General features: G+C 38.1%; 3 protein-coding genes across 3 annotated transcripts; 1 reads left to right on the plus strand and 2 right to left on the minus strand.

Moving 5' to 3' along the window:
• Positions 1 to 2,354: 2,354 nt before the first annotated feature.
• On the minus strand, positions 2,355 to 3,135 carry LOC109185658 (eukaryotic translation initiation factor 1A-like). The gene has a single exon (XM_019335621.1). The coding sequence runs from the start codon at positions 2,970 to 2,972 to the stop codon at positions 2,535 to 2,537; it is 438 nt and encodes a 145-aa protein (XP_019191166.1). The 5' UTR covers positions 2,973 to 3,135; the 3' UTR covers positions 2,355 to 2,534.
• A 6,318-nt stretch (positions 3,136 to 9,453) lies between these two features.
• LOC109185689 lies at positions 9,454 to 11,163 on the minus strand. Its single transcript, XM_019335644.1, has one exon. It carries the CDS (start codon positions 11,161 to 11,163, stop codon positions 9,454 to 9,456), a length of 1,710 nt encoding a protein of 569 aa, XP_019191189.1.
• An 8,498-nt stretch (positions 11,164 to 19,661) lies between these two features.
• Positions 19,662 to 20,857, plus strand: LOC109185691 (uncharacterized mitochondrial protein AtMg00810-like). Its single transcript, XM_019335645.1, has 2 exons — positions 19,662 to 19,703; positions 19,907 to 20,857. The coding sequence occupies exons 1-2, from the start codon at positions 19,662 to 19,664 to the stop codon at positions 20,855 to 20,857; spliced, it is 993 nt and encodes a 330-aa protein (XP_019191190.1).
• The last annotated feature ends 3,151 nt before the right edge of the window (positions 20,858 to 24,008 follow it).

Raw genomic sequence — 24,008 nt, forward strand, 5'->3', positions numbered from 1 at the left:
GATTTCTGTGTTTGGTTAAAATTTGGGTATGTAATATAATCACGTTTGGTTTAGAGTTATCTTTTATACATACTATAATATTCTTAACATATTTTCATATATTTTAATAAATTTAAAATTTAAAATAAATAAATAAGATAACGGTATCGTATATAATTACATGATTTTAAAATATTAACTAAAATCTTGAACTTGAGAAACAAAATTATTTTATATGCTAACATAACATAATAAAAATATATATATATATATATATATATATATATAATTACAAAAATAATTTTATATATATATATATATATATATATATATATATATATATATGTAAAATAAACTAACATAACCAAGGTTATCTTACATTACCTAAGATTTTGAAGGGAATCACATTCCCTTCAAAATCCTATGTGGAGGGAATGTGACATTCCTTGGGAATGTTAGATTCCCTAAGATAATATGAACCAAACGCCCCCCTATTCTTTTCAACAACCTGTTACTTTGTTTTCTTTCAATTAGTTATACTTTTTAATCAACCATCCATGATTTTTGTTAAGATTAGCTTCACAAGAATAAATTAGTAACTAGTGGTTGATACGCCCCGCTTCTCTATGGATCGATAATCCGATACTCAGGGTAATTATTTATTTGAGAAATATACTGTAATCATAAATCAAGGTCCATCATGTAAGGTGCATTCTGGTCTATGATATAATTTGTTACAATTGCTCAACCACTACGCCACTCATTACAAAATTTTAGTCAATATTACTTAACCGAGTCTTTCTAAGTCTTGTTTGATTTGTCTATGGTAAGAAACCAAGTGTCCAAATTTAATGCCAATAGGTAGTTGATGAAATTGAAAGCACCTCAAAAAGACCCCAAAAAATTGATTTCCCATTTTCCATCCTGAGCTTAAACCCAAATTAAAATAGATAAATTGTGTAGTCTTTATCAACCTATTAAAGCACAAAGAGTCAGTACCACCCCCATTGACGATTGAACGCATGATCTTCTATTTGGAAAGTCACTTTGTACTCTCTAGTGTGCAAAGAGATCTTTGCTTCTATTGATTATAATTAACTTCATTTTTGATAATCATTCCGATTCCACCATACTACCAAACATGCAAAATACTTTCACAGAAATTCATTACCATTATCAAGTATTTAAAAATTAGTCCAAGAGTAGAAAATACAGTTTTTTTTTTTTGAAAGTAGAATAACTCGATTTCGCCACCTACCTAGCTTAGTGGGGATTCAAAACCTTACTTGGCGTTGCCGTTCAAAGAGGACTTCAAGTACAATTGCTCAACCACTAGATCATTGCATTACAAATTTTTAGACAATATTCCATATGTCCTGTCTTATTCGTCCTACTTACCATATTCATTGATCAAACCAACTATTTCTTCGTTATTAATTTTCTTTATTAATTTATACTTATTTTTAAATTTGATTTTTTTTGTGTCTAATAGTACTTTTAGGGTGCGTTTGGAAATTCCAGTGTTTGGCTAGTGGAAAAATTTTCTAAAAAATGAAAAATAGGGGTGTGGTCAATGTAAAAATAGAGGGAATTTTCCAAAAAATGACTTTCTATTTTTTTTTTTGGGGGGGGGGGGGTAGTCATTTTCCGTTTGCAGCAGTGGAGCAGCCAATCACCCGCCCCCGCCGCAACCACCCACACCACCCTTGTATATTTTAAATATTTAAAATTAAAAATCATTATACTCATTTTCCTGCTCTTTTTTTTTTTTCCAACACTATTCATAATTGTGAATATATAGTTCAAAAATTATGAATATAGGGTTTTATAATTGTAAATATAGAGTTCAAGAATTGTGAATATAGAGTTCAATAATTGTGAATATGAAGTTCAAAAATTATGAACATAGAGTTCAGTAATTATGAACATAGAGTTCAGTAATTATGAACATAAAGTTCAATAATTGTGAATATGAAGTTCAAAAATTATGAACATATAAAGTTTTATAATTATTAACATAGAGTTCAGTAATTATGAACATAGAACTGTGTCCACCTTGCAAGGTGGAGACGGTTCCACGGCTTAACAATCTGTGTCATAGGCATGGTTGAAAAAATCACGCGTAGACATTGGTCGGCCGCCTAGATTATCATCGTAATTAGTGTTCTAAGGGGCCTAGGTGTCGACTTGGCCACCTAGTCGGCCAATTAGCTATTGTTCAATTTTTTTTTAAATGAGTTATTTCACTCAAAACAACATACATGGTTTTGAACAAAATAACTCTAAATCGTTTAAATCATCTAATCTTCCAAAAGAAAAAATTGATTTGAAATTTTAGAACTAAGTTATACTTTGTGAGTTGTGAGTTGTATCTTTAAAAGAGTTAATATTATTCCTTCCATTTGATCAAAAGCACAAAACTTCATACATGAAACCCAATGCACAAGGCTTCATTGTATCACTTAAAACGTTACAAATAAGTTCTCCCCTCCTCTCTACTTGAAGTGACATGAAACTCCACAGAGATATATAACTCCTCAAGGGGTTTCAACTTCCTATATCTTATCAATGTCCTCATCCTCAAACTCCAGATAATCATCAGCTGCACCCTCATCTTCTTCATCCAATCCACCAGCAATGCCCTCGTTGAGCCTCGTGTTCTCAGGCAACTCTCCATATGCCTTCAACAATCTGGCCTCATCCGGCATGTACTTCAGGATAACATCAGCCTTATCATCCTGATAATCACGGAGGCCGACGAGGATGATGTCACCCGCGGCGATCCAAACCTTCTTGTGCATCTTGCCACGGATGTGACAGAGGCGCTTGGTGCCGTCGATGCACATGGCCTCACAGCGGCCGTTTCCGAGCATACGGAGGACCTGAGCGTATTCCTGCCCGTCCTCCTTGAAAACCAGCTCTCTCTTCTCGTCGTCAGCCTCGTTCTTTCCTCTCTTTCTGTTCTTGCCCCCCTTTCCCTTGTTCTTCGGCATGATAACACTCGACGCAAGCAACACCCAATTACAATTCCCAGAAATCAACAAGTCTCGATTTTGATAATTACGGGCGGGTTGGATTTTTATTCTGCCCTTTTTCCTTTCTCAATAAGGATAAGGAATCGTAATTACGGGCGGTTTGGGTTTTGATTCTGCCCTATTTCCTCCTCAATAAGGATTGTGACTTTGTGGAATTGTGTTTTAATTCATTAGATCTTTGTAGACATAAAAAATTTGAACCAAACAAATGGACTGATAAATTTATTATTGGGTCGATGTTGAGATTGATTATTGTACCAATTTAATTAATTGGGTCATAATAATTAAATTAATTTAATGAGTCCAATTAAATTTGATTTGGACCATTGAATTAATTAATTAATTGGTTCAAGCCCATCTTATATTTGAATTATAAATTATAATTATAATTTAAATATAATATAATTTTATTATATTTGAATTAGATAATTATAATTTAATTTGAATTTGAATTATATTATACAATAATGAACCTGGACTTTATTTTGGGCAAGGTTCATTTTTTAAAAATAATAATTAATTAATTAATTAAAAAGGGGAGTTTGCTGAGGGGTTTTGGTTAGGCCTTTTAGTATAAATAAGGCCTTCATTTTCATTCCAAAACTCAACAATTAAAGACTGGACGAGTTGAGAGCATTTGAAAAACTTAAAGACTTGAATGCTTTGAAGGCATTGAAGAACGCTTGACAACTTGAAGACTTGAGAGTTTATAGGCATTGAAGAACGCTTGAAGACTTAAAGGCATTTTTTGAATATTTTGCAGGCAATTTGAATCCATTGCAGGTACTTTTGAGCTTTGTAGAATTGATTGGCTCGAAGATCTTGAAGTCTTTTAAAGGCATTTGAGGATCTTAAGGCAACTTGAATCCATTGCATGTGTTTTGAAACTTTGCAGGGTTGATTGTTTCTAAATTCTTGACGTTCGTTGTTGAAAGTCACGCCAATTGAATCTCGGAAGCTACGCCACTTGAATCCTGGAGGCACACGCCAATTGAATCCCGGAGGGTACGCTATTTGAATCCCGGAGGCACTTCAATAGATAACGTCAGTGAAGAATCAGAGGACTAGACAGAGATTTTGTACCTGCATATTGAATTATACACACACTGTAAATGAATTTTGTAAATATATACAAAGTTTACTTTTTTTGTGTTTACAGATTTTGGCACGCCCAGTTGGACAACTCTGCTTCTCATCTCTTCACTGTTGACTCGCGGGCTCTATAAGGAAGGAATCCAAATGGCATCAAGAAATCCCTCCTCCAAGATGACCTACGCTCAAGCTACCCGCTCCAAGGCATCATCCGTGACCGGTTCCGGTGACAGCCAAAACGTGGAAGGAGCAATGACTCGGAGCTGAGTGAGGAACCTAGGAGTGCAGCTGCACGGGGCCCAAGACATCGCTCGCCACATCATTCGAAGGATCGACAGAAGCTCCACCATGTCAGGAAGAGCTATACGTAACAAGGGGTCATCCGCTACAATGGAAGTTGTTAGCAACAAGAATCCTACAAGCGAAGGAGCTCCCAGCAACAAGAATCCTACAAGCGAAGGAGCTCCCAGCAACAAGAGTCCTGTGAGCCCTACTCCCTCGAATAAAACCCCAAGCAGTGGAAGCTCATCACAGTCATCACTTCTGCGGAGAACCTCACCAGAATGGAATCACATACACAATCATGCCCGCTATGACAACGAACGCGGCTTCGGTGGAGGAACAACTAGCCAACATCGCCAAATCTCTCAAGGGAATAACTACGCTCATGCATGACCAAGAAAGGAGGATCAATGAGCTCAGCGAAAAATTTGAAAGCGGAAGAAACGACGAAACAAGTCGAGCTTCCGAGAAGCAGCCTCAAACCCAAGAAGATGAGATTGATGTCGAGTCACCGCGTCATCAAAGTAGGCCAAGAATGGAAGAGACAATCTCTCGTCCACCACCCGCTGAGAAAAGTATACCAATTTCTGAGGGTATGATACCTGTCGAGCAGTTGAACGACTACATCATGGGAGCGATCAAAGGGAAGCTTGAGGGAGGACAATCCTCATACACTTACACTAAGCCCTATACTCAAAGGATTGAAGAAATAAAGATGCCGCTGGGCTATCAACCTCCCAAGTTCCAGCAGTTTGATGGAAAAGGCAACCCAAGGCAGCACATCGCCCACTTCATTGAAACCTGTAATGATGCAGGAACATACGGAGATCTCCTCGTCAAGCAGTTCGTCCACTCTCTGAAGGGAACTGCCTTTGATTGGTACACCGACCTAGAGCATGGTTGCATTGACAACTGGAATGATATGGAGCGCGAGTTCTTGACTCACTTCTACAGCACAAGAATGACTGTTAGCTTCTTGGAACTCACCACCACTCGCCAATGGAAGGGTGAACGTGCGGGCGCCTTCATTGAGAGATGGAGGGAGTTGTGTCTCAACTGTAAAGAGAGGATATCTCAAAGCTCCGCAATTGAAATGTGTATACAAGGCATGCACTTTGAGCTCTCTTACATCTTGCAGGGAATCAAGCCCAAGACATTTGAAGAACTATCCAGTCATGCTCAGGACATGGAATTGAGTATTGAAGCCAATGGGGGACTAAGCATGTCAAGTATGCCCAGCTCATCAAAGGCACCTACAAACCAAGATGTCAACAAATGGAGTAAGTTCTTTCCAAAGGAAGAGAAGAAAGAGACGATGAACGTAATGACAGGACCAATGCGGGTTTTCACCAAAGTGGATGAGAAGCCCAAGCCAAGATCATTCCCCAGCCCATCAAGGGAAGCTAGAAAAACAATTTTTGAAGAGTGGCAGGAGAAACAATATCCATTCTTGGATTCTGATGTTTCTCCTATGTTTGACGAGTTGCTGAAACTTAAATTAATTGAATTGCCTGAGATGAAGCGCCCCGAAGAAGCTTCTAGGGTGGATGAGCTCAACTATGCAAATATCACCATCTCCTCGGCCACCCGATTGAAAAGTTCTTCGTTTTCAAAGATAGAGTCATGGTGCTTGCTCGAAATGGGAAGATAGAGCTTGCGGATGTTAGCGCAAGCATAAACCAAATTTCATGTGGGAGGTTTGCTCTATTACTTATAGAAGATGAGGAGAATAATGGGGGCAAGCAACATAAATGCACACTTCCATTTAGAGTAAAGCATGCTGGCATCCAGTATTTAAAACCATCACAAGTTGATCCTGCTAGTCATATTAGACCATTAAAGAAAATGACAAAGCAATGGGTTGAGAAGAAGTCGGCAAGGAACCCCGTCCATGACTCGAAGAAGAAAGGACTTCCCAACAAGCCACGGACAACAGTTACCCTAGCTCGATACATGGCAAAGAGATTTCTCCTGAGTAAAACATACATTCTTGGAACTTGCTTGAATACAAATGAAGAAGATGTTGAAGTGGGAGAATCTTCATTCCCCTTGATTGAAGGAAGCAACGAGGTCTACACTCGCAAAGCCGCGTCTTACACTACAGAGATAATTCTCAAAGATGAAGATTTATTGCTTGGCGGTGCACCACATAATCGTCTATTGTTTGTAGAAGGCTATGCCTGCGAGCAAAAAATCAAAAGGATCATAATTGACCAAGGATCGGCTGTGAACATTCTGTCACTCCAAGCTATGAAAGAACTCGGCATCTCATCGATGAGCTCTCTTAAAGTCGCTTAATGATTCAAGGATTTAATCAAGGCAGACAAAGAGCACTGGGTACCATCAAACTCGACCTCAGGATCAGAACGCTAAACTCAAGTACACTATGTTATGTGATAGATGCAAGGACGTCTTACAACTTGCTGCTGGGCCGCCCTTGGATACATGAGAATGGAGTAGTCCCCTCATCCTGGCACCAATGCCTCATGTTTGAAAAAGACGGGGTGATAGAAAAGGTAGTCGCTGATGAAACTCCCTTCATCGAAGCAGAATCATACTTCGCAGATGCAAAGTTTTACTTGAAGAAACAAGTTGTAGAGGAGGCTGACCAAAGCGATGTTGGCACACCTCCCGATCCAAAGTGGAAAGGCAAACAAGTCGTAGAGCAACCTCATTGCCATAAGGAACTTGTTTTCCCGCTTACAAGAATTGAACCATTAAAAGCTCCCCCAGCCAAACCGCTTGGAGAAGAAACCAAAGATAACGAAGCTCGGGATGGAATAGATGAAATGTTGCCCGTTAAGCGCACTAATGGCTTCGACCCCAATGCTTATAAACTTCTAGCTAAAGCTGGCTACAATCCCAAGGAGCCGCAGAAGTTGGGGAAGCTTATCCCAGAAGCCGGCGGAAAAGGAAGTCAAATCAGCAGGGACCGCATGAACGTAAAGGATTAGGCTATGGGCTCCCTAAACCAATGCGAATCTTCATAAACAGAACCGCAAGTAATTGCATCACGTCTACCGATGAGGAGGAACACCACAAGAGGCAATCAGTCTTTGATAGGATTGGCGAGGTAGAACCACGACGGTCAGCCTTTCATAAGCTTGGGTCAAATCCCAAACCTGCTAAGAGGATGTCCGTACATGACAGACTCGGAGCTGCTCGAGTTTTAAAAGAACACACCGACACTTCTATTGAAATAGAGTCTTCAAAAAGTCTTAGAAGTATAGTTCCCTCTCGTATGAGACGAGAAGTTGATGTCCATGTTTCATGCAGAAGTCTTGAAGGTCCAGCCAAAGACCATCATATACACCCATGTGCAAGAAGGAAAAGAAGAAGACATTGATTCAGGTTATGGAGCGACACCAACTCAAGATGAGGTGCCGTCTTCATTCCACATTAATTGACATGATGAGATCCCGGTTGCAGGGGCATGTACAACTTGGTTGATGAAAATGATGCGCAAGTTGGCCCTATTAATTAAGTAAACGAGACTACTTGATGAATGATACACTAGTACAGAAACAGTCATTCGCGTCCAAAGTAAAGCGTCATTCGCGTCCAAAGTAGCTGGGACGCAGATGTCGGGGACGCGAATTGTATACACAATTCGCGTCCAAAGCTACTTTGAACGCGAAAAATGATAAATCGCGTCCAAAGTTGAAGAACATTGGACACGATTTATCCGATCTGAATGTTGACTACTGACTTTGCGCGTCCAAAGTTGGTCAACTTTGGACGCGCAAAGTCAGTAAATCGCGTCCAAAGTTCTTCGACTTTGGACGCGATTTATCATTTTGTTTTAATAAAATGATAATTCGCGTCCAAAGTTGAAGAACTTTGGACGCGAATTATTGTTTTTTTTTAAATTTTATTTTATTTTAATTTATTAATAAATCCAGTTTTTTTTCCTATACAAAAAATTATATTTTTCATCCTGTACATGCAGTCACAACCACTACCACTTCAAAGCTTTCAACTAAAGTTCAATACATCATTACGCCAACACTTTAACACTAAATTAAACTTCAATAATACATTCCATTCACAACACTTCAAAGTTTTCAATACATCATTGCCAATACTTTAGCACTAAATTAAACTTCAATACATTAAAATCATAACACTTCAAAGTTTTCGACACATTTAAACTACACTACTTCAACACATATGTAATAAGCTAGATAAGTACCGACAATACATCATTACAATTAACTAATATAATTAAATCACACTTCAAAAATTTATATACATTCTTGAGTAAAATATTTAGACCAAACCTCACGAATCTCATCAATTTGCCGCTTCGGAATAAGGCTTTCTATTAAATAGTAATTCCTACAAAAATTTAAAATAATCAAATAATTAGTTTTAACATTACTAAAGTGTAATTTAAAACTATTTACTTTTAATAAATTTTACATACCATATCTAAATCATCAGAATCCCAAAATTGAGTGCATATTTCATACATGAATCTCATCACATAATACCCGCACTCCACACCACCCGGTTGTTGAGGACACTAGAAAATATGAGTTTTTATGTATATATATTATTATGTTAAACAATAAAAATATTAATATGAAATATGAAAAGATATATATACCTCAATGTGAACCCAATCAACGTTGTTTTTAGGTCTTCTCCCTCCTAAAGTTTCAACCGACCGAAATGCCCTATAATATACAATCATAAATAATTTATAAACAGTAATGGTTAATAATTCTCAAAATATAATATATATATATATATATATATATATATATATATCTGTGTGTGTGTGTGTGTGTGTGCGCGCGCGTGTACTTACACATTCAATGTGGCCTTAATCTCCAACTCGCGATCAGATGCCAAAGAGTCTAATATATAGACTTTTCTTAATGGAACAGAAATAACTAGAAGCATCCAATGATGTCTAAGGCATTTAAAAAAATATGTTAAGTGTTATTGACAAATAATGCAATTAAGTTAAATAAATAATTAAAAATATAAATTTAGTTTTCTTACTTTTCATGGTATGGAGCTAAAATGAAGTGTCCATCATTCTGTTCAACCATGACATTCACAAGATATTTTGTGACCTTATCAATATCCACAAGTACAGAGTCCCGATAATGCTATCACAAATATTTTTCTCCACATGCATTACATCAAGACAATGCCGAACAGATAAGTGCTCCCAATATGGTAAATCCCATAATATAGACCTCTTTTTCCAAATGCCCTTTTGACTTGTTTTTGAAGTTTTTCCCCACACATTTTCAATGTTTTTGACTCGTTCATAAACAACATCCCCTGATAATGGTAAGCGAGCAACGCCAGTCTCAGATTTTCCATTGAAAGCTTTTTTCCTCTTTCGATAAGGATGGTCAATAGGTAAAAAGGTTCGATGACTCATGAACACATTTTTCCTACTGTTGTTCAACCAAAGATCAACTGTTTCATCTTCACAAACAGGGCATGCCTTAGCCCCTTTAGTAGTATACCCTGACAAGTTGCCATATGCTGGGAAGTCATTGATTGTGCAAAACAGCATGGCTCGTAAAGTGAAGTTGGTTTGACTATGAGCATCAAATACTGTCACACCTTCATTCCACAACATCTTTAAATCTTCAATAAGCGGTGCCAAGTACACATCTATGTCGTTTCCTGGTTGTTTAGGACCAGATATTAGCAATGATAACATGATGTACTTGCGCTTCATACACAACCACGGAGGAAGATTGTAAACTGTTAAAAGAACTGGCCAAGTGCTATGGCGACTGCTTATGTTACCATGAGGATTCATTCCATTCGTGCATAGTCCAAGCCTAAGATTTTGATTTTCAGCACCAAAATTAGGAAACTTCTTATTAATGTTCTTCCACTGAGGAGAATCGGCAGGATGTCTCAACTTTCCATCTTCTTTTCTCCCACTAGCATGCCATTGCAAATTCTTCGCATCCTTTGCATTTGCAAACAAACGTTTGAATCTTGGAATCACCGGTAGATACCACAACAACTTCGCTGGAGGACCTTTCTTCTGCTCACATGCATCATCGAGCCCTTTTCGTTTATAACGCGATGCTCCACACTTCGGACACACATGCAAGTTTTTGTCTTGATTCCAATACAAAATACAGTCATTTGGACGTGCATGGATCCTTTCAATCTCCATACTCAACGGACATAACATTTTCTTTGCCTCATAAGTTGAACAAGGAAGTTCATTCTCATTAGGAAGCATGCCCTTTAAAAGCTCTAATAACTCCGTGAAACTCTTATCACTCCACCTATTTTTTTCTTTTACGGTATACAATTTAAGCACTGCTGATAACTTTGTAAATTTACTACATCCAGAAAACAAAGGTTTTCCAGAACTTTCAAAAAAACTTTCAAACTCTTGAGGCATTTTATTCAAATCCCCTTGCATATCACGCATCAATTCATCTAGCCGATCATTGTCTCCATCATTTCCAACATTATCTTCATTACTTTGATCTTTCTCTACATTTATTCTACATTCTCTTTGATTTGTACTGTTACTAGTAAGGACAATTTCACCATGCCATATCCACCGGTCATATCCTAGCTTAAAACCACGACGTATCAAATGTTCCTTGATTTGTTCAGAACTACGAAACTTTTTTAAATTTCTACAATCATAACAAGGACACATTATATAATTTTCACCAATTTTACTTGCATATTCCTCGACAATTTTAACAAACTCTTGAACCCCATGAACATATTCCAGTGTATTGCATTTTTTATACATCCAACTCCGATCCATATCTCCTATATATTGTTACACAACATTTAAGAAATTATAAATGAGTTAGTTTCTTAAGTTATAACTTAAAGGTTCAAATTAAAGCTTTAACTAAATAATTATTTAGAAAATGTAAGGTTAAAGTAAAAAAAAGTCATATATATAATTGATAAACTTAAAATTATAAGCAAAATAAGATTAGCTTGTCACAATGTCTGGTTAACATAAGTTGTTTAACCACAAATGGTTATGTTCAAGTGACTTCAATGTCACATAATGACATAATGTGTTGCCAAAATATAATCAGATTAATTACATAATCAACAAAGGAGAGTTCTGTCCTATTGCAATTCTCCTTCAAACTCAGGACCAAAACAATCCTTAGTGGTTGGATTAAACTAGAGGTCAAAATGGGAAATTTGCTCCATAAAGAATGGAAAACAAAAGCATACTCTGCTTCCTACATTAAACTTCAATTAACATCTAATAGAATTTAATCTTTTTTTATCAAAATACTCAATAATTTGGTCATATAAGTTATCTACATTTTTTTTATCACCATTTTAATTATTGACTTAAATGATCATTTTCTTACCCTCTTCACACAGAACTATGAATTCGTCAATTTTACTTTAAATCTATTTCAAGCATAATTTTAGATTTAATTAAAGCATCACATTCAACTAATAAGAACAAAAATTTCTTCAAAAAAAAGGTTAAGAATAAACTTACCTCTTAATATAATTAAATGTCTTAAACTTTTGGAAAGAACTATAATACTATATACTATAGCTCAACATGTGCTAAGCTTGTACTCCATCGCCTAAAGACTATCATATTTATTTGATTATTATCTTTATTTTTATGTGTATATTTGCAATTGAGAAGACTGATGATGAGGAGAATCAAAATAATTAATGATTTTCGATAAAAAAAAAAAATTAAAAACCAGAAAAACGAACTCACCTGCGGCGATTAACGGAGACGGCAGCGGTGGTTGGCGTCGAGGCAGCAGCGGCGACCGGCGGTGGTTGGCGTGCGAGGCAGCAGCGTTGGTCGGCGTCCGCTCCTACTCCTTTGACCGGCGAGCGAGGAATGGAGGTTATTGTTGATGGGCGATGAACGGCGAGGAGCGGCGATGAACGGGAGTGGGAGATGGAGAGCGGCGGACGGTGGATTGGGCGGCTGAGTGACGGGTTAGGGTTGGAGTATGAAGAACTAATCGATTTTGGGGGAGAAAGGGAATTAGAATGATTTTTCGAGTCCAAAGTTCTCAACTTTGGACGCGAATTAAAGCCGCGTTTAATTATTCGCGTCCAAAGTTTGAAACTTTGGACGCGAATTTTGCCAGCATTTAATTATTCGCGTCCAAAGTGTGTAACTTTGGACGCGACTAATTTTTTTTTTTTAAAAAAAATAGAGTGGCAATTTAATTACAAAATTGCCACCGCACTACACATTCGGCGTCCAAAGTTTAAACTTTGGACGCGAATTATTAGATTTTATTGATATTTTTTGTACTAGTGATATCCACCAAAAATGTTGTACGTGGTTAAACTGCTAATGCATCTTGCTTTGTCTATGGGTGGGCCCAAATCATAGACGCTCCTGGCCCGCATGAGTCTAAACTGTGAACGGCTCTACTTTAAAAAAAAAATCATTTGAACTACATTTGACTTGATCTCCTTCGTGGGTGTACGTAGGCAGCTTAGAAATTTTATTGTCTAAGTTCAATCATAACAAAAATTTTACATCTTTGTCCAAGATAGTGATTCTATTCAAGCACACCTTAATTATTGGCATGGAAAGGAGGAGAACAGGTCTAGGAAGCATTGCAAGTCATGGAAAATAATTGTCAAAGCATGCATTCTCGCAACAATCGGTCACTGTTCGGTATTTTGGTCATATCTCGGTCTATAATAGTCCGATTGAAGTGATCTGGGTATCGTTGGAAAGCTAACTTAAAGAGCTATGATTTTCATGAAGACATCTAAACTTGAATATGACTTTTGAAGGATCAAAATTCGAGGGGAAATGAAGTCACGAATCTGTCCAGAATTTCTTACGTTATCTTTCAAGGAGAAGGTTTATGGGTAGTTTTCATGGTTCCTTTTAATGTTCAGGAATATCAAAATGCAAGAGAAGTATGCTTTAACATACCAATAAAGGAACGAACTAAAGTGAAGCGATAATACAAATTCAAAACTACAATGGAAAAACGACAGCTTGTGTGGCATCTAGTTATTGTTGAGCATGGATAAAAAGAGTTTCAATTGTTGATCATGAATTTCTTTGAACTACTTTTTCGTGCGCAGGGGTCCAGTTGTTAGGGGCGGTGGATTAATTGCTATGATTGTTGTATATCACTAGGCTCTTTAGTCCCATTAAACCGTTTGTGTTAAAATTATACCAAATTCGAAAAGGCCGCGGCAAGAAGTGCGGTAATAATTAGTGTTATTATTATGGGTGAAGTGTCAAATAGCACCATGAACCAATAGCGGAATGTCATGCCGCACCCTAACGTTTCATAAGTGTTGATTAGGGATGGCAACGGGGTACTCCTCGTCCCCGTCCCCGTCCCCGCCACCCCAACCCCGTCCCCGTCCCCGTCCCCATCCTCGGCGGGGATTTGAAAAAATTCTCCGCCCCGTCCCCACTGGGAATTTGGCAGGAACGGGGAATCCCCATTCCCGATCAACACATAGTACAATTTAAAAAAAATTGAAATCTATAAAAGAAAAATTCAACATTCAATATTCAATAATATATAATATATTTGAATATATATATACAGTATTAGTATAGCAATGCTTATGTAACTATGTTCAGAATTTAAATACATATATTCTATATAATATTCAATATATATACACAGTATACAAAAGTGTTTTATGTAATTAACTAATTATGTTTAAATCAACAGTACACTGTATTAGCCACAGACAAAAAGAAATTCTAATAATCTATATCTAATTTCTAATTCCTAAAACTATATATATTTTATTCGGGGACGGGGCAGGGCGGGGAGGGGTATCCCCGTCCCCGTCCCCGCCGGTGAATTTCACAAACTCCTCGTCCCCGTCCCCGATCCCCGAATTTTTTCCCCATCCCCATCGCCGTCCTCAACGGGGGCGGGGATCCCCAACGGGGACGAGGCGCATTGCCATCCCTAGTGTTGATTCGATGCACAAACTAATTTTTTTTTTTCATCTAGAACTTTTCATAAGTTACCTATAGGTTGCAGGTGATAATTTGCTGACATGGGGTTTTTTTTTCCATCAACATAGTCAACACAGTCTTCTCATCGCCCATCTTCTTCTCTAACCCGTCCAGCTGCTTCTCACCATCATCAACTCTGCTTCTCCATCAGTCCATTTCAGGTTGCTTAGTATTCTAGATTACAAGATTAATCCGCCATCATTTCCATTCCGATTATTTCCATCATCCAATCAATAGACTTTTGTTTCATCTTTGCAATCAAATTCTGTGAAGCTCTTTGCATGGAAGACTGAAACTGTGGGTAAATATCATCATGTTGCATCAAAACTGTAACCACTGTTTTCTCAATATAGTCCTACAACTTGGCCACAAAATCTTTTGCCTCCTCTAAGGCCAAAATCTCTTCCATTAAGAAATTTTTGCAATCAAAACTCAAACCAGTTTCCCGCAACTCATCTGCATACTCATTTAGCATTTCCACCAATCGTGCCGTGCAATGCATTTCTTTCTCATCAGGGTACTCATCAAACTCACCTCTAACAACAATTTTCATCACCAACTCCTTCCTAGAGCTGATAATCTGCATGAACGCCGTCAAGGCTTCAGCCACCGTGCTTAGATTCTGGGGCAGTCTGTTCAAATCGGCAATGTTGGCAGACAACTTATCATTGATTTTCCGAACAATTTCAGGCAAACATTTCGAGATAATATTCGCTTGGATCCTCACCAACTTCTGCGCCAGTACAGGAATAGTCACCATGGACTTTTCAATCTTGGACAAGAACGGATGACTCTGGAATAGCTTTGCCTCTTCAACTCCCAATGGCGATCCTTTTCTTCGCCTAAACCAGATGACTCTGGAGACAACCGCTTCAGATGAGATGAGAAGGGAAAGGGCGGAGCTCGTCCCGTCGCTACTTCTAGACGCCGCCAACCACCGTCGTCCACTACTACTGCCGGATCTGTTCACGCTGGACTAGAGGAGGCAAGAAGTCGCCGGATCTACTTGCTGATGGCACCGTGCTGCCATTAACGAGGAAGAGGAGGCGAAGATGAAGAGAAAAGCACGAGAAGGGAGGGGAGTTGGCCATCATCGATGCCTGCTTGCTTCGCCGAAAGGGAACACAGGAGAGAGAAAGAGAGAAAAAGTGATGAGAGAGGCGAAGGTCACGATGGTGCTGTCAGTTGTCTTATTTTTAATTAAAATTAATAATGCCACATCATATATTACTGCTTCCATGTCATCAGGTTTACCGGGTAACTTATAAAAAGTTCTAGAGGAAAAAAAAATTAGTTTGTGCATCGAATCAGCACTTATGAAAGGTCAGGGTGCGGTATGACATTTCACTATTGGTTTATGGTGCTATTTGACACTTCATCCTATTATTATTATTGTTATTATTATCATTATTATTATATTAGTATTACTATTAAAATATAAAAAGGAAACAAAAAAAAAAAAAAAAAAAAAAAAAAAAAAACGAAACAGAAAGCAAAAACGAAAAAAAAACAGAAAAAAAAAACAAAGAAAAACAAAAGAAATAGGTAAAAGGGGAAGAAAAAGAGATAAGGGAAATGTGAAACAGAAAAGAAAGAAAACACAAAAAAAAAAAAAAAAAAAAAAAAAAAAAAACGAAGAGGAAAGGAGAAAAGTTTCTGCAGCTCTGTATGTGTCATCTTCATCTTGCAGCTGTGTTGTCACCATCTGATCCATCCCATCTGTTGAGTTTTCATTCTGACAAAGTATGCACAAGCTGCAAAATGAAAGAAGAATCTAGCCTAAGGGTTTTTTCGTATTTTCCTTTCTTGGTTCTGTTATAACTGCCCTGACAGTGTATATAACAGGAACTATCTTTGCCTATTGCATTGTAACTTCTTTTCTTCTTCAATTCAACTTCACTTCTCTGATTCCCAACTCTAGCTTTTCATCTCTCTCTCTGGCTTTTTATCAAACATGTGCTGAGCATTCAACATGGTATCAGAGCTTCCTCGAAGCTACGCAGCAGTCGTCACGATGAACACTGATGCAGGCGAAGGGAACTCAAACAGGAACAACACTAATCCTGTGAATCAGAATTCAGCTAATCAAAATATGAATCAAAGAAATGAAGAGTTTGATGATCCTTACTACTTGCATATCACTGAGAATCCAAATATGATTCTTGTGTCTCCTCCTTTATCTGAGGTTAACTATTCTTCATGGAGCAGATCCATGAAGACAGCTCTTGAAATAAAAAATAAGTTTGGCTTTGTGGATGGATCTGTGTCAATTCCAGCAGTAACAGATTCTAAATATGGAGTGTGGATGAGGTGCAACAAGATTGTGTGCTCCTGGATCATGAGATCACTCACTCCCACCATTGTAGAAAGCATCCTCTATTTTGACAAAGCATCAGAAATCTGGAGTGCACTTAGCAAGAGGTATTCACAGGCTGATCCTCACAGAATTGCTGAGCTCCAGAATGAAATCTTCACCACTGTGCAAGGTAACAAATCTGTGAATGAATATTTTACAAAATGCAATGCCTTATGGGGTCAGATGAATGCTATGAGACCCTTACCAATCTGTGAATGCACTCCTAGATGTTCATGTACTTTGTTGAGCAAAATATCGAAAGAGAAACAAGATGATCAGGTCATTAGATTCATAGAAGGATTAAATGATGAATATGAATCCATAAAAGCAGGAGTTCTGGTCATGGATCCAATTCCTGACATGGAAAAGGTTCTTAATTTGACTCTGAAAATAGAGAGAAAGATCAATGGTACCATCAACCAAAAGAGTACTGAGCTTATTCAGTCAAATGCCATCCAAACCAGCCAGGATCAACAAATAGATGAACAAGGGATCATTGCCTTTTCAGCCTCTAACAACAAGAAGAAATTCAATAATGGAGGAAGGAATGTACCTAAGTGTACATATTGCAATATGATTGGCCACACTGTTGAAAAATGTTACAAAAAGCATGGATATCCTACAAGATGGATTGCAGGTTACAAATCTAGAAATAAACAGACTCAGGATGCTCATAATTCCTCTGTGAACCAAGTTGGGGATATAGGAATGAATGCAGAACAATTCCAGAGGCTGGTGAATCTATTACAGAATCAGAATAAAGCAAGTCAGTCAACAACTAATGCTGTTGTCACCATGAATAACAATGGGGAATCCAATGAAGGCAGGTTCATCTCTAATCTACATGTTAATAATGCATTAGATACTATATGGATCTTGGACTCAGGTGCCACAGATCATATTGCATACTCACTAGAATACTTTGAGAACTGTTATAAAGTTCATGGATTATCTGTCAAATTACCCAATGGGGAAAATGTGGCTTTTACACATGTAGGAGATATCAGGTTACATCAAAATCTGTTGTTAAGCAATGTGTTACACATTCCTGCATTCACATTCAATATTGTTTCTGTTAGTAAACTGACAAAGCAAGGGACATGTAAAATTGTCATAAAATCTGATTCATGCACCATTCAGGGCCCTCATGGAATAGTGGATGGTTTTGCTGAAGAAAGGAATGGGCTGTACCTGATCACTCAACCCCCTTTTAGAAGGAAGAACACTCAATCTGACAGGACTATTGATTGTAATAGTGTATCTTTAGAGTTGTGGCATTGTAGATTAGGGCATTACCCTGTGAATAAGATACACTCTTTGAATGGAATAAAAGATACACAATTCTGTAAATCTCATGAGTTTATATGTGATGCATGTCATTTTGCCAAACACAAAAGGTATATTTTTCCTATCAGCACCTCTAGAGCTGCATTTTGCCAAACACAAAAGGTCTATTTTTCCTATCAGCACTTCTAGAGCTGCAAAATGTTTTGACCTAGTGCATATGGATGTTTTGGGCCCTATTGCTGTTGCATCCTTAAAGGGAGAGCATTATTTCTTGACTATTGTGGATGATCATAGCAGGTTTACATGGTTGCATCTTATGAAGAACAAATCAGAGGTTAAGACCTTATTTCAAAACTTCTACACCTATGTTGATACTCAGTTTGCAACAAAAATCAAAACCATAAGAACAGACAATGGCAATGAATTTATGATGAATAGTTTCTGCAATGAAAATGGCATCATACATCAAAAGTCTTGTACCTATACCCCTCAGCAAAATGGAATTCCAGAGAAGAAACACCAGCATATTTTGAATGTGGCTAGGGCACTCAGATTTCAGTCTGGTTTATCAAAGGAATACTGGGGTCACTGTGTTCTACATGCCTGTTATTTGATAAATAGGCTGCCTACTTCAATACTTGGAGACAAAACTCCCTTTGAAACACTGTTTGGGAAAGCTGTAATCTATGACCAGTTTAAGACTTTTGGTTGCTTATGCTATGGCTCTACTCTTTCACAAGGCAGAAGCAAATTGCATCCTAGAGCTAGAAAGTGCATTTTTCTGGGAATTCCTGCATATGTTAAAGGTTATATCTTATATGACATTGCTAATAAAGAAGTGTTTGTTTCCAGGGATGTTCAGCTTTATGAGCAGGTATATCCCCTAAAAGAGAGCCAATCAGTAGATGTTTCAAAGTCACCTGAAGCTGAAATGTTTAATCCTACACTGCCCTTGGTTCCTATAACCACTGAGATAGCTTTCAACCCTGACCCTGTTGAAGCTATAAGTGGTGATGACAACACAACTACTGAAATGACATCTGGATCACATATTGATGCAATGCTAGAAGAAAGAAGTGCAGTGGAAGAAGACCCTGTTCAGTTGCAGCCTAGAAGGTCAGAAAGAACAAGGAGTGTTCCCACCAGATTACAAGACTACTACTGTCATTCAGTAGGCAAGTCTCATATCAGAACATCTCCACATCACATTAGCAAAGTTTTATCCTATGAAGGTTTGCCTCTTTGTCACAAGACTTGGGCCTCATCTATCCTCTCCTCACATGAACCTCAATCCTACATTGAGGCAGTCAAAGAAGAAGCATGGAGAAAAGCCATGCAATCTGAAATAGAAGCTCTAATTGAGAACAAGACTTGGGTTTTCACAGATTTACCAGTAGGAAAAACTTCAATTGGATGCAAGTGGGTATACAAAGTGAAACATAAAGCTGATGGTTCAATAGAGAGGCACAAAGCAAGGTTGGTTGCCAAGGGTTATACTCAGCAGCTAGGGGTAGACTATATTGAAACATTCTCACCTGTGGCTAGGATGACAACAATCAGGGCATTTTTAGCCATGGCTGTTGCAAGATGATGGGATGTCCAGCAACTAGACATCAATAATGGTTTTTTGCATGGAGATCTAGAAGAAGAAGTGTATATGGTTCTACCTCCTGGAATTAAGAGTGAAAAGCCAAAGCAGGTTTGCAGATTATTGAGATCCCTATATGGTCTAAAGCAAGCCAGCAGACAATGGAACACTAAGCTTACAAAGGCCCTACTAGATGATGTTTTAAACAATCCCCAGCAGATCCATCACTATTCACTAAAGCCTCAGTTGATTCATTCATAGCTCTACTTATATATGTTGATGACATCCTAGTTGCTGGAACCAATCCCAAGCAGATCACCCAGCTGAAACAATACCTGGACAAGACATTCAGAATAAAGGATCTTGGCCAGCTGAACTATTTCCTAGGGATTGAAGCTTTTAGAACTTCTGATGGTCTCAACTTATGCCAAAGAAAGTATGCTTTAGAGATCTTGGAAGAGAATGGATTTTTGGATGCTAAGCCTGCCCAAACTCCAATAAATACAGGGCAGAAACTTACCAACACAGAGGCGACTCTTCTAGACAAACCTGAGGAATATAGAAGGCTGGTTGGCAAACTCCTCTACCTAACAAACACTAGACCAGACATCTCATATGTTGTGCAACAGTTGAGCCAGTTTGTGGACAAGCCTAGAAGTACACATCTTATGGCAACTCACAGAGTATTGAGATTTCTCAAAGGGTCTCCTGGAAAGGGATTATTTTTCCCAAGCTGCTCTCGATTAAAACTTCAAGCATATTCTGATTCAGACTGGGCAACTTGCTCAGAGACAAGGAGATCAATTACTGGTTATTGTATCTACCTTGGGGAGTCTCTAATCTCTTGGAAAACAAAGAAACAGGCCACTGTATCTAGGTCTTCTTCTGAAGCAGAATACAGGGCTCTAGCATCTACAACATGTGAAATTCATTGGCTCCTATACTTACTAGCAGACTTTGGAATAAAACCTAATGGTCCAACTACTCTGTTCTGTGACAATCAATCTGCTATTGCAATAGGAGAAAACCATGTGTTCCATGAACGCACCAAACACATCGAGATAGATTGCCACATAGTCAAACAAAAGGTATGTGAAAAGATGATTAAGTTGATGTCCATACCTTCACAAAAGCAGGTTGCTGATGGCTTCACCAAAGCTTTACCCAAGCTGAGTTTTGACACATTTCATTCTAAGCTGGGCCTTCAAGACATTCACGCTCCAGCTTACGGGGGGGTGACAAAGTATGCACAAGCTGCAAAATGAAAGAAGAATCTAGCCTAAGGGTTTTTTTTGTATTTTCCTTTCTTGGTTCTGATATAACTGCCCTGACAGTGTATATAACAGGAACTATCTTTGCCTATTGCATTGTAACTTCTTTTCTTCTTCAATTCAACTTCACTTCTCTGGTTCCCAACTCTAGCTTTTCATCTCTCTCTCTGGCTTTTTATCAAACATGTGCTGAGCATTCAACACATTCTATAAGCATCCGCCATCAATTCCCGTATGCAATATTTATTGTTCCTTCCTCTTCACTTAGACTCTACAGCACCCGGCAGCAGATTCCAATGGCTCCAACGACAGCCTTGACGGGAAATATAGACTCAGACGACCTCTGGACTCCATCAATAGCTTCCGGTGGCGGTCTCCGGTAGGGGTTGAGTAGTGTCCGGCAGCGGCGGTCTGGATAGCGTCTATGAACGGAGCTTTCCCTGAGTCGTGGTGGTGACCCAGCAGCGTTGGTAGCAAAGAACGTCGGCGGTTCCGTCGACGGAAAGACGGATTCCAGTTCACCTGCGGCGACAAAAAAAAAAAAAACCTCCCGCAACAGTCACGGTGGGTCGAGAGATCCAACAGCGACCTCTGGACTCCGGCGAGAGGCTGAGCAACGTCGTCCTTGAGCGGTAGTCTTCCAAAACAGCGGCGACCTCCAGCGAGTATCTCCTGCACCAACAACAATAGAGAAACAGAGCTTTGCGACCGGCGGCTTTTGCGACGAAATTCCGGCGACTTTGACGAAGAATGGTCTCCGGAGCGGTAATCTCCCAGCGGCGGCCTCCGGCAAGAGCAGCAACGAATCTCCAGCGGTATTAAAAAAAAAAGAGAAAAAAAAAAACAGACAATCTCCGGCGAGCAACCAGGCGACCCCCAACAGATGAAAACTTCGGTAACGGTCAGCAATGAAAAAAACAAATGATGGGAAAAAACAAACGATGGGTGGTCGGCCTTTCATTTTCTTCACGCTGCAGCTGTATCGTTTGTGCTTTTCCTATTCCTACAATAAAATGCATGTGGAAGAAGATAGAAGATAGAAAATTAGGGGCAAAGAATTTACCTGATAGAAAGGACGGACTTGGTAGGAAGAGCAGACTGCAAATTCTTCCTTGGTCCTCTGCTCTGTTGATTGGTGTGATTGTGGCTGTCTTGAGGCATCTATTTATAATAAACGATTGGGAAGTGTTGGGATTGATTTGGGACTCTACGTTCCTCTTTCTTAGCAAATTATGATAGAGGTTGACAGTATTCGGATTTGGTACGGCGCCGAGTTTGCTATCAGGATTATAACGCATTTTTCGCCCCAGGAGATAGTTTCTTCAACATAAACCACGGTACGGTGGCCCTCCAATCGTTATACCCTACACCACGGCGCACATAGCACTGTGCGCCGCGCGCCTCCCAAAACGACGTCGTTTTGGGATCGTTTTGGGAGGCGCGATAGAAAGTTGCTGGGATTATGTGTATTTGTTCACAAAATTATGTGTATTTGTTCACAAAGTTATGTGTATTGGTTCATACAGTTATGTACATTTTTTATACAATTATGTACATTCTTTTTATACAATTATGTACATCCGAATCAGAAAATTTGTGTGTATTATGTTAAGAGTTGATGTGTATTATGTTAAAAGTTTATGTTTATTATGTATTATGTTTGATTATGTGTATTATCTTTTAAAAAGAGTATGTATATTTTGTTATTTAATTATGTACATTCATGTATATAATTATGTGTATTCTAGTATAACATTATGTACATTCTTGAACAGCGGGTTTTTTTTTAAAGAAAAAGCTACTGCCATTCACTGGGGCGGGAAATTTCAAAAGAAAAAAAAATTAAAGCGACGTCGTTTTGCATCTGGGCGCATAGTGCAATGTGCGCCGTGGTGTAAGATATAAATTGTCGCGGCCCTCTGCATAGATTTTTAATTTGGGCTTTGGAATATCCAACATGGACCAATAACTGTTTATGGCCAACATGACAGTGTTTTCATATGTTTAGGATCAAGATGCACTACACATCCTAAAATGATTTTAGACTCAAGAAATAATATGCATGTGTTTTGGGCCCATGGAGTTTAGATACACCACGATGAGTTTAAAGGACCGTTAAGTTTCAAGACTTCCCCGCTCCAAACACATTAAGCGGCAAGTCCCAGCAAGTTCCGAGGGGACAATTTATAGACACAGAAAATTTAAACTCGACAAATGGACTGATAAATTTATTATTGGGTTAAGGATAGTTATGATGTGCATCCGTATGCACCATGCATTGTGCATACGGATGCCAAAACGACGTTGTTTTATTAAAAAACGTGCGTCTTCCCTTTTAAAAAAATTCAGGTTCGATTCCCAGCAACAACATTATATTGTTCATTCATTCTGAAATTTTAGTTCATAGATTATGGAATTATAGTTCATTGATTATGGAATTATAGTTCATCGACTATGGAATTGTAGTTCATCGATTATGAAATTTTAGTTTATAGATTATGAAATTTTAGGTCATTCATTCTGGAATTTTTAGTTCATAGATTAGATTATGGAATTATAGTTCATCGATTATGGAATTATAGTTCATCGATTATGGAATTTTAGTTCATATGTTGTTGCTGGGAATCGAACCTGATTTTTTTTTTAAGGGGAGACGCGCGTTTTATTAAAACGACGTCGTTTTTGCATCCGTATGCACCATGCATGGTGCATACGGATGCACAGCATAAATTGCCTTGGGTTAATGTTGAGATTGATTATTGGACCAATTTAATTAATTGAGCCATAATAATTAAATTAATTTAATGAGTCCAATTAAATTTGATTTGGGCCATTGAATTAATTAATTAATTGGTTCAACCCATCTCATATTTGAATTATAAATTATAATTATAATTTAAATATAATATAGTTTTATTATATTTCAATTAGATAATTTGAATTTGAATTAGATTATTCAATAATGAACCTGGACTTTATTTTGGGCAAGGTTCATTTTCTTAAATAATAATTAATTAATTAAAAAGGGGAGTTTGTTGGGGAATTTAGGTTAGGCCTTCTAGTATAAATAGGCCTTTTAGTATAATTTTGAGATTAGTATTTGGCATCCCTTAATTACAGTTTTGCCTTTATTGTAATTATTATT

The sequence above is a fragment of the Ipomoea nil genome, unplaced genomic scaffold (assembly GCF_001879475.1).
Source record: "Ipomoea nil cultivar Tokyo-kokei standard unplaced genomic scaffold, Asagao_1.1 scaffold1339, whole genome shotgun sequence".
NCBI lineage: Eukaryota > Viridiplantae > Streptophyta > Magnoliopsida > Solanales > Convolvulaceae > Ipomoea > Ipomoea nil.

Bases quoted from the DNA above. Each gene is read 5' to 3' on its own strand.
- LOC109185658 (XM_019335621.1), bottom strand. From the start codon at position 2,972: ATGCCGAAGAACAAGGGAAAGGGGGGCAAGAACAGAAAGAGAGGAAAG.
- LOC109185689 (XM_019335644.1), bottom strand. From the start codon at position 11,163: ATGGATCGGAGTTGGATGTATAAAAAATGCAATACACTGGAATATGTT.
- LOC109185691 (XM_019335645.1), top strand. From the start codon at position 19,662: ATGGTTCTACCTCCTGGAATTAAGAGTGAAAAGCCAAAGCAG. The intron at 19,704-19,906 runs GTTTGCAGATTA...AATCCCAAGCAG, and splicing joins AGAGTGAAAAGCCAAAGCAG to ATCACCCAGCTGAAACAATA.